The sequence below is a fragment of the Dromaius novaehollandiae genome, chromosome 24 (genome assembly GCF_036370855.1).
Source record: "Dromaius novaehollandiae isolate bDroNov1 chromosome 24, bDroNov1.hap1, whole genome shotgun sequence".
In the NCBI taxonomy this organism is placed as follows: Eukaryota; Metazoa; Chordata; class Aves; order Casuariiformes; family Dromaiidae; genus Dromaius; species Dromaius novaehollandiae.
Window position 1 is genome coordinate 8,826,137 of NC_088121.1, and position 13,120 is coordinate 8,839,256.

Sequence of the window (13,120 nt, forward strand, 5' to 3'; positions counted from 1 at the left end):
CCCGAGGGGGCGTGGCCGGGCCACGGAGCTGGCTTCGGATTGGTGGGCGGGTGGGTGGGGCGGGGCTCCGGGCGGGGGCGGGGCCCCGGTGAGGGGGCGTGGCCTGCGCGGCGGCGGGGCGGGCGGTGCCGAGCCGCGCTCCGCCATGGCGCTGCCGCTGCCGCTGCTGCTGCTGGTGGTGGCGGCGGTGGCGGAGGGGGGATCCCCGCCGCCGCCGCCCGCCGCGCCGCCGCCGCCGCCGCCGCGCGCCGAGCCGCCGCTGCCGGCCGAGCCGCCGGACGCGCTGTTCGCGGCCGGTTCCGAGGCGTACGCGCGCGGCGACTGGGCCGCCGTGATCCTGCACATGGAGCGGGCGCTGCGGGCCCGCGGCGCCGTGCGCGCCCGCCTGGTGCGCTGCCGCCTGCGCTGCGCCAACGCCACGGCCTGGCCCGAGGAGCCGCCGCCGGAGCCGGCACCGGAGCCGGTGCTCCGCGACCTGCTCTTCTTCCGGCAGCTGCTGCGCCGCGCCGCCTGCCTGCGCGGCTGCGGGCCCGCCGCGCCCTCCCGGTACCGCCTGGGCGACGAGCTCGACCTCGAGTTCCGCAAGCGCAGCCCCTACAACTACCTCCAGGTCGCCTACTTCAAGGTGCGCGGCCGGGCCGGGCCGGGCCGGGGGGGTCCCGGGGCGGCGGGACCGGGGGAGGGTCCTCGAGCGGGGGGAGGCGGGTCCCGGTGCGGCGGGATCGGACGGGCGTCCCGGATTGGAGAAAAGCGGGTCCCGGTGCAGCGGGACTGGATGGGGGTCCCGGCCCCGAGGGAGGCGGGTCCCGGTGCAGCGGGACCAGATGGGGATCCTGGACCGGACGGGGGGGGGTCCCGGAGCGGGGGGAGCCGGGTCCCGGTGCAGGGGGACCGGGCGGGGGTCTTGGACCGGACCGTGGGGGGTCCTGGACCGGACCGGGGGGGGGATCTCGGTGCAACGGGACCGGGGCGGGTCCCGGAGCGGGGGGAGGCGGGTGCCGGTGCAACGGGACCAGACGGAGGTCCTGGCACCGAGGGAAGCGAGTCCCGGTGCAGCGGGACCGGGGGGGGGATCCCGGACTGGACTGGGGGGAGTCTCGGTGCAACGGGACCGCGGGGGGGTCCCGGCCCGGGGGGAGGCGGGTCCCGGTGCTAGCGGGACGTGCAGAGCCCGGGGGGGTCCCGGGGACCGGCCGCGGGGGGCGGGGGGTGGCCCCGGCCGCCGCCCGCCCCCTCCTCCCCGCCGCGGCCGCTCCCCCCGCGGTGCCACGTCGGGCCTGGCCCCGGGCCCAGCTCGCTGCCGCGGCGCCGCGGGACCGTCCCTCCCTGCCTCGATTTATTAAAAACGATATAAACGCCGCAAAAACCGCCCGGGGCGCCCGGATTTCTCCCCCGCCCCCCTTCCCAAAACGAGCGGGTTTTGCTTCCTCCCCCCTCCTCTCCCTCGCCCAGATCAACAAGATCGCCAAAGCCGTGGCGGCCGCTCACACCTTCTTCGTGGCCAACCCCGAGCACGCCGAGATGAGGCAGAACCTGGAGTACTACCAGATGATGGCCGGCGTCAAGGAGGACGACTTCGCGGACCTGGAGGCCCGGCCCCACCTGGTGAGACGGAGCCCGCGGTGGGCTCGGGTCGGGTTTTGGCCACGGTGCTCAAAAACCAGCGTTGCGTTGGGCGCAAGCGAGCCGGCGTCCCTAACGGGCCACCGAAGCGGCCGAGGGGCCCTGGGTCTCCAGCGGGGAGCGGAGGTGGGACGTGAGGATGGATCCCGTCCCGGGTCCGCACCTTCTTCCCCGGAAAGGGGACGTGAGGGTTGTCCACGGCCCCCGTTTCCGCTGGTGGACCTCCTTCCCCAAGGGACGCCCCGGTCACGGCTGGTGGTAGCTCCACGGAGAGCTCGCTCGGCGGCGAAGGGACGTCGCGGGGCAGCGGGGCGCCAGCGGGCTCCGGGTCACGTCTCCGGCCGGCTCTCCGCAGACCGAGTTTCGCCTGGGCGTCAGGTTTTACACGGAGGAGCAGCCCCCCGCCGCCATCCTGCACCTGGAGAAGGCGCTGGAGGAGTATTTCGTGGCGGACACCGAGTGCCGGGCGCTCTGCGAGGGGCCGTACGACTACGAAGGCTACAACTACCTGGAATACAACGCGGACCTTTTCCAGGCCATGACAGGTGACAACCCATCTGCAACGTCCCATTTGAAGGGCTTCTGGACGCTCGTGGTTCCTTGGGGGTGATGATGAGCACCAGCTCTCACCCCGGAGAAGGCAAATCCTACGTTACGTTAGGAGGAACGTGGCCAGGAAGGAGATATTTTCCTCCTTGCTCCATGCTGGAGATGCTGCCGGGGACTACTGGGGCCTCTTTGGTCCCCCCAGTTCAAGAGGGATGTGGGGAAACTGGAGAGGGGCCAGCGGGTGGTCACCAAGCTGGATGTTGGGAAAACGTCCCTCCCTCGGAGGGTGGTGCAGCTCACGTGGAGGTGGGGGATCACCACCTTGGTGGGCTTCCCAAGCCCCGAGTGACTGCCCCAGCCTGACCTGGCGTTGGCGACGGCCCCAGAGGTTGGTCCCCGAGGTTGTCCCCCACGTCCCGGGCGGTCACGCGGCCTTTTCCTCCGCCAGATCACTACATGCAGGTGCTGAGCTGCAAGCAGGGCTGCGTCACGGAGCTGGCCTCGCAGCCCGGCCGCGACAAACCCCTGGAGGACTTCCTACCCTCGCACTTCAACTACCTGCAGTTCGCCTACTACAACAGTAAGCCGCTACCACCTCGTCCCCACCGCCGGCCGCGGCTCTCCGGCGGTGCCGGCACCGGCGGACGTCTCGCTCTGTGCTGGGAAGGAGGAGGGAAAAAAAAGGCAGCCCCAGAAGATCCAAAAAACGGAGTATTATAGATGAAAGTGGGTCAGAGCGCTTAAGTGGCTGCAAATTGCAGGTTAGCCTGGAAACGGGTGGGTCTTGCCGTCTGGAAATGGGCTTTAGGAGATGTTTTCCGAGCGGGAAAACCGCCCAGCCGGTAGCACTGATTTCTGGTGAGGCGGAGGCAGGAGAGCGCCTTGGACGCCGTTGTCCTCCCTTGGTCTTCGTGGCGGCGGGGAGAAAGACGTCTCCTCACGGCCCTGCCTCTCTTTGCAGACGGGAATTACGAGAAAGCCGTCGAATGCGCCAAGACCTACCTGCTCTTCTTCCCCAACGACGAAGTGATGAACCAGAACTTGGCCTACTACACCGCCGTCCTGGGGGAAAAGCTGGCTGGGCCCATCGAGCCCCGAGAGGTGAGCGCCCGCCCGGGACCAGCCGCTCTGGGGACCCTCGTCTCGGGCTTTGCAAAGTTTCCGGGTCCGGCGCCAGGGTTGTGTTGGGGCCGGTCATCCTCCGTAAGCGAGGTAGGGAGGGACGGATAGATGCAAGACCGAAAAGGGGAAGATGTCTCCCATCCGTGCTCACAAATGCCCGTTAGACCTTCCTCTGCCTCCCGTCTCCCTGCCTGGGAGCTGGTAGACGCAGGCTGAAGCCTCTGCTCTGGAGCAACGATGGGACTCGGGTTCTCCAGAGCCTCCTGCGGAAGGGACACACGTGTCCCTCCATGCGCCAGTGGGAGCGATCCGTGTTTGCCAACCCGGATGCCTCGTACGGATGCCCTGACCCTTCCCTCCGCCCCTCGCCCTAGGAGATCCAGGCGTACCGCCAGCGAAGCCTGATGGAGAAGGAGCTGCTCTTCTTCAGCTACGACGTTTTCGGGATCCCCTTCGTGGACCCGGTGAGCGGCGCTGGACCGGGCGGCGCGCGGTGGGATGCGGAGCGGTGCCGTCCGGGCGGGATGGGATGGGGATGAGGGGTCTGGCTCCGAGCCCCGTCCTTGCCGAGCTCCTGACGGTGTTGCTGTGGCTGTAGGACACGTGGACGCCCGAGGAGGTGATACCGAAGAGGCTGCGAGAGAAACAAAAGTGAGCGCTGTCCCGTGCCCACCGGCCGCCCCAGGCGGAGGCTGCGCTGAGATGACTCTCCGCAGCCCCGGCTTTTGCTGGACGTGGCCGGCCCTTCCCGTGGTGTACCTCGTCCCCGAGGTGGGGGCCGCGGGGCCGCGGAGCTGACGGCCGCCCCTGTGCCCAGGGCGGAGCGGGAGACGGCGGCGCGCATCTCCGAGGAGATCGGCAACCTCATGAAGGAGATCGAGACGCTGGTGGAGGAGAAGGCCAAGGAGTCCGCCGACATGAGCAAGTTCATCCGAGAAGGTGGAGCGGGGCCGCGGGCTGGGAGGGGAGGCCGGGCCCCCCCATCTCCCCCCATCTCCCCCCAGCCTTGCACCCCCGGGGGTGGCCGCGCGTCCTGATCCCCGCTCGTGCCGCAGGAGGCCCCTTGGTGTACGAGGGGGCCAGCGTCACCATGAACTCCAAGGCCCTCAACGGCTCGCAGCGCGTCGTGGTGGACGGGGTCCTCTCCGCCGAGGAGTGCCGCGAGCTGCAGAGACTCAGCAACGTGAGCGCGGGATGGGACCTGGCGCGTCCAAATTCGGATCTCGTCCCTTTGCAGAAGGACACCCGGCCTCGTGGCTTCCTCCGGGAGGTCACGGGCGCCTCACGCTCGCTCTGGTTTCGCAGGCAGCCGCCTCGGCCGGGGACGGCTATCGCGGGAAGACGTCGCCCCACACCCCCAGCGAGACCTTCCACGGCGTGACCGTCCTCAAGGCCCTCAAGGTGAGGCCGGCTGCGGGGAGGGGGAGAAACGAGCTTGGGTGAAGGCGACGAGCCAAGGTGCTCGGCTCCCCGGAGGGCTCCCGCCCCCAGCGCGAAGCCGCTGGCCGAGCCGGGGCGCGTGGCTCCGCTGGTGGCTCAGGCCGCGTCCCGTCCGCCGCAGCTGGGCCAGGAGGGCAAGGTGCCCCTGCGGAGCGCCCGCCTCTACTACAACGTGACGGAGAAGGTGCGGCGCATGATGGAGTCCTACTTCCGCCTGGAGGTCCCGCTCCGCTTCTCCTACTCCCACCTGGTGTGTCGCACCGCCATCGACGGTGAGCGCGGCCCCGAGGAGCCGCGCCTTCCCCGTGAGCCCAGTTTTCGGATCCGGGGAGAATCCGAAATCCGTTCCCCTTCACGTGTCCTGGTCCCCTCCGGGAGCCGGGGCGGTGTCCCTGGCAGGTGGCCTTGTCACCCCCGAGCGCACGGCGTCTGGGCACAGGGGCACCCTGACGTGCCGGTGCTCCTTCCACCCTAGAGAAGCAGGAAGGCCGGACGGACAACAGCCACGAGGTGCACGTGGACAACTGCATCCTCAACGCGGAGGCCCTGCTGTGCGTGAAGGAGCCGCCGGCCTACACCTTCCGGGATTACAGGTACCCGGGAGGCCCGTCCCCTCCGTCCCCTCTCCCAGGGCTTCCCCGCCTGCAGCCACCGCGTCCCGGGGACGGAGGGGAGGAGCGGGGTGGAAGAGCAGCCCGGCCCGGGTTCTCCAGCCGCTGGCTCTTGCCGCGGTGATGGCTGCGGCCTGCGGTGATGGATGTCACCTCCGCTTGTCCCCCGCTTTTAGTGCCATCCTCTACCTCAACGGGGACTTCGAAGGAGGAGCCTTCTACTTCACCGAGCTGGATGCCAAAACCGAGACCGTAAGTAACCCGGCTCCCCGCGGGCCCCCATTTTGGCCGCGCTACCAAACGCAGCTCCCGCTTTGGGTGCCCAGCTGCTGTCCCCGTCCCCTGGGGACGTCCCTCGTGCCGGGGGGCGTTACGGAGGGCCCGGGGGCAACGACACCCGGCTCCCGCCCTCGCAGGCGGAGGTGCGGCCGCAGTGCGGGCGGGCCGTGGGCTTCTCCTCGGGCTCGGAGAACCCCCACGGGGTGAAGGCCGTGACCAAAGGCCAGCGCTGCGCCATCGCCCTCTGGTTCACGCTGGACCCCCGGCACAGCGAGCGGGTAAGTCCCCCCCTTTCCGCCCTTGCTTTCCGGCCCGGACGAGGGGCCGGCGGCGCGCCGTGACGCCCGCCCTCGCCCGCAGGAGCGCGTGCAGGCCGACGACCTGGTGAAGATGCTCTTCGGGACGGAGGAGGTGGATCTCCCGCCGGAGACCGAGCCGCCGGCCACCGCGGCCCCCGAGGGGAAGGACGAGCTGTGACGTCCCTCCGGGCAGCGCCCCGTCCCCGCGCAGGCCTGTCCTGCCCGGAGAGCCACCCGGCTCCGGCCTTTCCGGACTCGGCCCCGTTCGACTGCAGCACGCGGTGGTGGTGGGACACTCGGCCACGGCTGCCGTCACAGCTGGACAGGGGAACAGGCGTCCTTGGGGTGTCCAACCTCCCTCTCCCCACCGCCACTGACCTCGGGGGCTCATGGAGACGAGCAGCCAGACTTTGGGGGGACATAGGAGAAAAGGAGGGGGGGGTTGCTCTATTTTAGGGCCGAAGAACCAGCGTGGAGCTGGTACGTGGTGCTGCCAGGACGCCGGGGCCACCCCGGTGCCCTTCTCCTCCACGTCACAGCTATTTAAGTGCCTTCTGCAGACAATCGGCAAATAAAGGTGCCTTTTTTTTGTATTTTTGGTCTTTTTTTTTTCCTCCTCTTTCTTCTGCAGGTGCTTTCCCACGGCGCCGCCGTCCAGCGTTGGCTCCTCGCACCCGGTTTGGCCAAGGAGGGTTTGTCGAGGCGAGGGCAGCAGCTCCCGAGCCGGCCTAGCCGAGTGCGGCGCTGTGATTTAATCCAAGCCCGGGGGTCCCACGAGTGCAGCGCTGTGATTTATCCGAATCCGGGGGTCCCATGAGAGCAGCGCTGTGATTTATCCGAATCCGGGGGTCCCACGAGTGCAGCGCTGTGATTTATCCGAATCCGGGGGTCCCACGAGTGCAGCGCTGTGATTTATCCGAGTCGCAGCCCCCCCCCACGGCCGCAACCACGGGGGGCTGCGAGTTTCGGGGACAAGGTGACCTCAGCAGGGACCAAAAGGCAGCGAATTCGGCGTGGGATTTCATTAACTCGCCGCGAGCTTTCCCGGGGAAGGGGCGCAGCTGGGGGGCCCTCGAGCCGGCTGGCCCCCGTTCCTCGCCCCCCCACGCAGGGCGCTGCCCTGCTGCCCACGGGAAGGGCATCGAGCACCGGGGCCGAACAGGGCCGTAAATTGTTCCCGGCCGGAGCCGGGGCTGCCCCGACCATTACCATAACCATCCCGAGAATGCGAGTAGACCGAATCCTGCATAAAACCGCCCAAACCGGGCGCCGCGATAATACTTGCCTCCCGCGTCCCATCATATAAAAGCCGGACGCGGCAAAGCCCGAACGGGAGGGTTTCGCCTCCGTCCCCCCCCCCGGGAGGTCACCGGGGCCGGTAATCTCGGCCGGGTGGGACGGGGAGTGTGAGCAGACTGCTAATGAGGCCCGCGAGTTAAATATTGCCAGGGCGCCAGCGAGGACCTTCAGAAAGACCGTTTCCTCCCCCCAAAAAAAACCCGCTTTCCGGGGAGCGCTGGGTTTGCTGCGGGAGGCGGGGGCGGCCCGAGCGACCCCGGCGTCAATGGGGGTTTTGTGGACGGCGGCGGGTCGGGATTCCTGCCCGAATGCCGCCGTGTGCCCCCGCGGCGGAGGCGGAGGTCAGGCCCGGCCTTGTTTTGGGCAGAAATCCCCCCCTTTTGGCCTGCTGCGAGGTGGCACTGAGTTCCCGCAGGAGCCATCTCCCCGCGGGGTCCCTCTTCTCCCCCAGGGCCTCCACGGCCCCCCATCTCCCCAGGGTGCCCATCTCCCCCCAGAGCCCCCCGCCGTCTCCCCCCAGGGCCTCCATCTCCCCCCAGGCCCCCGTATTGCCCAGGGAGCCCATCTCCCCCGTGCCCTCCATCTCCCCCAGGCCCTCCCATCCTCCCTGACCATCTCCCCCGCCAGCCCTCCATCCCCCCCCCCGGGACCCCCTTCCCCCCCACCAGCCCTCCATCTCCCCCAGGCTCCCCATCCCCCCTGACCCCCATCTCCCCCAGACCCCCCTTCTCCCGCAGGCCCCCATCTCCCCGGCCTCCCTCTCCCCCCTCTCCCCCGGCCTCCCTCTCCCCCGCGGGGCCGGGAGGGCGGAGCGGGGCAGGGCGACGCCCTCGGGCCGGGCCGGGCCGGGTCGGGTCGGGCCCCGGGGGGCAGCGCCGAGCCCCGTCGAGCCGAACCGAGCGGAGCTGCGCGGAGCGGAGCCGAACCGAACCGAACCGAACCGAGCGGAGCGGCGTCGAGCGGCACCGAAGCGAGCGGAGCCGAACCGAACCGAACCGAGTCTAGTGGAGCGGAGCGGAGCCGAACCGAGCCGAAGCGGACGGAGCGGAGCCGAACCGAACCGAGCGGAGCCGCGCGGAACCGAACCGAGCCGTAGCCGAGCCGAAGCGGGCGGAGCGGAGCCCAACCGAACCGGCCGGAGCGGAACGGAGCCGAGCCAAGCGGAACCGAACGGAGCGGAGCCGACCTGACCCGAGGCGGAGCAGAGCCGAACCGAGCCGTAGCCGAGCCGAACCGAGCGGAGCGGAGCCGAACCGAGCGGAGCCGCGTGGAGCCGAACCGGAGCCGCGTGGAGCCGAACCGGAGCCGGACCGGGTGGAGCGGAGCCGACCCGAGCCGAACCGAGCGGAGCCCAACCGAACCGGCCGGAGAGGAACCGACCCGAGCGGAGCCGAACCGAGCCGTAGCCGAGCCGAAGCGGGCGGAGCGGAGCCGACCCGAGCGGAGCCGACCCGAGCCGCCGCGAGCGGAGCCGAGTCAAGCCGAAGCCGAGCCTCCCCGAGCGGAGCCGCCCCGAGGCGGCGGCGATGGGCGGCGGGGCGCTGGAGCTGGCGGGGCTGGCGGCGGCGCTGGGCGGCTGGGCGGGGGCGCTGGCGGCGGCGGCGTTGCCGCAGTGGCGGCAGAGCTCCTACGCGGGCGACGCGATCATCACGGCCGTGGGGCTGCACGAGGGGCTGTGGATGAGCTGCGCCGCGCAGAGCACCGGGCAGCTCCAGTGCCGCCTCCACGACTCGCTGCTCGCCCTCGACGGTGCGGGCGCGCCGGGGCCGAGTCCCCCCCGCCGTGGGGCTGGGTCCCCCCTCTATGGGGCTGGGTACCCCCGCCGTGGGGCTGAACTTCCCCCCGGGGCCGAGTCCCCCCCCCCGTGGGGCTGAGCACCCCCCCGTGGGGCTGAGTCTCCCCTCTACGGGGCTGAGCGCCCCCCCCCGGAGCCGAGTCCCCCCCCCCGTGGGGCTGGGTCCCCCCCCCGTGGGGCTGGGTCCCCCCTCTATGGAGCTGAGCGCCTCCCTGTGGGGCTGAGCACCCCTCTCTATGGGGTTGAGTACCCTTCTATGGGGCTGAGCACCCCCCCCCGTGGGGCTGAGCACCCCCTCTATGAGGCTGAGTGCCCCCCCATGAGGCTGAGCGCCTCCCTATGGGGCTGAGCGCCCCCCCCCCGTGGGGCTGAGCCACCCCCATAGGGCTGAGCGCACCTCTATGGGGCTGAGCGCACTCCCTCTATGGGGCTAAGCGCCCTTCTGTGGGGCTGACCATCCCCCCGTGGGGCTGAATGCCCCCCCCAGGGCTGAGCTCACCTCTGTGGGGCTGAGCACCCCATGGGTCTGAGCCTCCCTTGCCCTGCTATGGGTCTGTGCCCTGCTGTCCCCCTCCATGTCGGAGCCTCTCCGCAGGTCTGAGCCCTCCCCGTGGGTCTGATCCATCCCTGTGGGTCCGAGCCCTCCCCGTGGGGCTGATCCCTCCCCGTGGGGCTGATCCCTCCCTGTGGGTCCGAGCCCCATGGCAGGAGAAACCACAGCGAGGAAGAGCGCGGTGGGGAGGAAGGCCGGGAGCAGGCACGGGGACGGGGCTCAGAGCAGGGATGCCACCGGCACCCCAAACCTCATTTTTCTCCCCTTTTCCCAGCTTTTTTTCCCCCTTTTTCCCCCCCGCAGCCCACATCCAGGCCTCGCGGGCCCTCATGGTGGTCTCCCTCCTCCTCGGCTTCTTCGGCCTCATCGTGAGCGTCGTGGGCATGAAGTGCACCAAGGTGGGCGAGGACGACCCCGTCACCAAGGGCCGCGTCGCCGGCGCCGGCGGCATCCTCTTCATCCTCTCCGGTGAGCCCCGGCGCGGCCCCGTTTCTCCCCGATTTTCCCCCAAAACGACGAGCGGGCGGCGGGGCTCACGGGCGCCTCGTCCCCGCCGCTCCCAGGTCTCTGCACGCTGGCCGCCGTCTCCTCGTACGCCGCCCGCGTCACCCACGACTTCTTCCACCCCGGCACGCCGGTGAACGCCAGGTGAGCGGACGCCGTCCCGCGGCGTGGGGACCGAGGCTCAGCTTGGCAATTTTGCCAAATTTTGCATGTTTTGAATGCGTTTTTGAATGCATATTTTGAATGCATTTTTCGAATGCATTTTGCTTTTTTTGCACGGAGGTGGCGATGCTTTTTTACGATTTTTTGGGGGATTTTTTCCGCCTTTCCTTCTCCCGCCGCAGGTACGAGTTCGGCTCGGCGCTCTTCGTGGGCTGGGCGGCCGCCGGCCTCGCCGCCCTCGGCGGCTCCCTGCTCTGCTGCTCCTGCCCCGCCGGGCAGCGGCCCCCGCCGCAGCGCTACCGGCCCTCGCAGCCCTCCACCGCCCGCGAGTACGTCTGACTCCATCCCTCCATCCATCCATCCCTCCATCCATCCCTCCATCCATCCGGGGCGGCGGAGAGCCCGACCGTCCCCGGCTTCGGAAATGTTCGAGCAGGCGGAAAAAGGGACAAACAGCAGCTTGCGTTTATTTTCCGCCCAGTTCCAAGGTATCCCGCGGGATGCAGAGCCTCGGCGGGGGAAAAACCTTTAAAAACTGATTTTTCTTCTTTTTTTCCCCCTTTCCTGCTGCTTGCAACCCCCCTTCCCGCAATGGGATCCCCAGTGAACTCGCCGAGCCCCAAAACGCTGTTTGCCTCCAGCAACATGACCCGGCCGTCACTAACTACCGGTCCTGCTATCTCCTATTTTCCAACCTGATTTTATTTCCAGCCTGGTTTTATTTTCCAGCCCTTTTCTCCCATTCCTGCAGCCCCCACGGTTTTTTCCCACTGGAGCCGTGGCTGTGCCCAAGGATCCGCCAGCATCGCGGCCCCCGAATCGCCCCCAGGGCTGATCAATCCCCTGCGATCTGCCCAAAATTGCTTTTTTTTTTGGCTTTTTTATGTTCACACCCACACGCCGTGAATAAATTTTGCCGATTTGCATTACACAGGGATGCGATTCAGTGGAAATGCGGGCAACATCGCCCGGCGCTGCAAGGGAAGCCGCTCGGTGCCTTTTGGGGTGATTTCTCCACGAAATGGCCCTCCCTTTCTTCCTTTATTTTCTTTTTTAAATCGCACACCCCATGTTAAAATAATAACTTAAAATAACAGTGCTCGGCGGTCCGAAGCCACCTTAGGGGTCCCCTTCCAAAAAAACCCAGGCCAAAGCTCCCATAACGAGGATTTAAAAGAAAATACACAATTTAAAAGAAAAAAAAAAAGACTCAGAAAGGTGTTTTTATACAAAGCGCGCTGCGCATGAGGGTGTTTTTACTCTTCTAATGTAAAAACGCTCTTGACTTTTCTATTTTCTGTAAATTTGGGCCGGGATGGTGCTTAATTGGGCGCCGAATTGCTGATGGAAAGCGGTTTTTGGGGCGCGGGAGGTTCGGCAGCGCGGCCCCGGTGCTGTTTCCCTTGGCGCCGGCGCTGCCGACGAGGGGCATTTTTCCGCCGTTATCGGTGGGAGGTTTCGGCCCAGCTGTTGTTTCCTCCCTGCAAAATCCGAAATGCCGGAAAATATTTGTTTTTTGGACTTGCAAAAATGAGAGAGGAGGGAAGGAGGGATGCGACCTCGGCAAAACTCGCCGCATTGGCCCGACGCTTGGGAAGGAACAGCAGGGCGGGGGGGGAAAAAATCACTTTTTTCCTTAAAAAAAAGAAAATCCCGTTTCAATGGCCCCTGGGGTATTTAGTGCGAGGATTTTCCTGCGGAAACCCCCATGAGATGGTCCCGTATTCCTCCCTGGGGAGGAAAAATATCGCTTTTTGGCTGCGCCGGGGGAGCAAGGGCACCTCCCGCACACGCACCGGGCGTCAACGCGCGCAGCCCCGTGCGCTGCCAAAATACCTGCGGTTTAATGCTGCGGAGGAAGCCAAAATAAGAGGAAAAAAGAGAAAAACCCCAAAGCCTCTTAAATTCAACCCGTGAAATACGTGGGGAGGTGTTTTGCAGCTGTCTGGGAGGAGAGACCACGTCCGTGGAGACGTCTGAGGTCACCAGGGTCCGGCGATGCTTGGGGCACGCCGTAAAAAGGATGTAAAAATACCTGCCGGATAGCTGGTTTTCCACCTTAATGGGGACAAAAAGGGGGGAAAAAAAGGAAAAAAAAAGGTCTTAATTATTGCCTGCATGGCTGGAGCCCGGCAGTCGAGGTGCCCGTCTTTGGGCGTCTCAGCATCTTCGTCCCACCACCGCCAGCCTCTCGCCCCGTCGCGCCGCTCCCGGGCTCCGGTCGGTAATTAAAAGACGTTTTTTTGGAGGTTGAACTTCATTCCCACCCTACGACCGCGTTAACCGCAGGGACCCCGTCACGCCTTAGAGCACAAAACGCATCTGACAGGTCCTGGAAAGGCTTGAAACAGCCCGAGGCGGGCGGTCGGCGCTGGGCTTCCCACCTCCCTCAGGTGACTCCGGAGCCCGGTCGGGTCCCGAGCAAAAGCCGTCGGCGGTTTAAAGCCTCCAGGACCCCGTTCGCGGCTCCGAGGAGGTTTCGCCGGCTCGTCCCCGCCTGCCCCAAAGCGACGACGAGCCTGATGCCGCCCCGGTGAAGGTAACGCTCCCCCAAACCCCTCTTCATGGCCAACAGGGGCCAAAGGCGGTTCGAGCTCGGGCGACGCAGAAGGTCCAGCCCTTCTGCAAGGTGGTTTCCAGCGGACGTTTTTTTGCGCGAAACTCATTTTACGGCCTCGCTTCACCCGAAACGCTCTTCCCGCGTTGGGTTGCTGCCGGGAAATCCCAGCTTGGAGCCTGCTCCGGCCGGCCCAGAGCCTGGCTCCTTCCCGCTCCCTCCTCTAATGAGTGAGTTAACGAGCGTCTGCTGACGAGGACGGTCCCTTCGTCTCATCCTGAGGTCGGTGAGGGCGAGAAACGGGGATGATTCGGGAAGCCGGAGCTG

At 67.2% G+C, this 13,120-nt stretch overlaps 2 protein-coding genes across 5 annotated transcripts; both read left to right on the forward strand.

Annotated features, from left to right (window-relative positions):
- Window positions 1–80: 80 nt before the first annotated feature.
- P3H1 (prolyl 3-hydroxylase 1) lies at window positions 81–6,516 on the forward strand. Of its 4 annotated transcripts, none has more exons than XM_064497078.1 (15): window positions 81–625; window positions 1,453–1,605; window positions 1,979–2,168; window positions 2,621–2,752; window positions 3,134–3,273; window positions 3,669–3,758; window positions 3,893–3,945; window positions 4,066–4,233; window positions 4,350–4,477; window positions 4,600–4,695; window positions 4,856–5,006; window positions 5,210–5,327; window positions 5,522–5,597; window positions 5,762–5,902; window positions 5,985–6,516. In XM_064497078.1, the coding sequence occupies exons 1-15, from the start codon at window positions 146–148 to the stop codon at window positions 6,377–6,379; spliced, it is 2,511 nt and encodes an 836-aa protein (XP_064353148.1). In that variant the 5' UTR covers window positions 81–145; the 3' UTR covers window positions 6,380–6,516. The 4 variants fall into 4 exon arrangements, with proteins under 4 accessions (XP_064353148.1, XP_064353149.1, XP_064353150.1 ...); XM_064497079.1 differs by having other exon boundaries at window positions 4,112–4,233; window positions 4,856–5,039; window positions 5,985–6,249; XM_064497080.1 differs by having other exon boundaries at window positions 4,112–4,233; window positions 5,985–6,249.
- Window positions 6,517–6,646: 130 nt separating this feature from the next.
- On the forward strand, window positions 6,647–11,443 carry CLDN19 (claudin 19). The gene is made up of 4 exons (XM_064497082.1): window positions 6,647–8,971; window positions 9,874–10,038; window positions 10,134–10,218; window positions 10,419–11,443. Exons 1-4 carry the CDS (start codon window positions 8,749–8,751, stop codon window positions 10,573–10,575), a joined length of 630 nt encoding a protein of 209 aa, XP_064353152.1. The 5' UTR covers window positions 6,647–8,748; the 3' UTR covers window positions 10,576–11,443.
- Window positions 11,444–13,120: the final 1,677 nt, after the last annotated feature.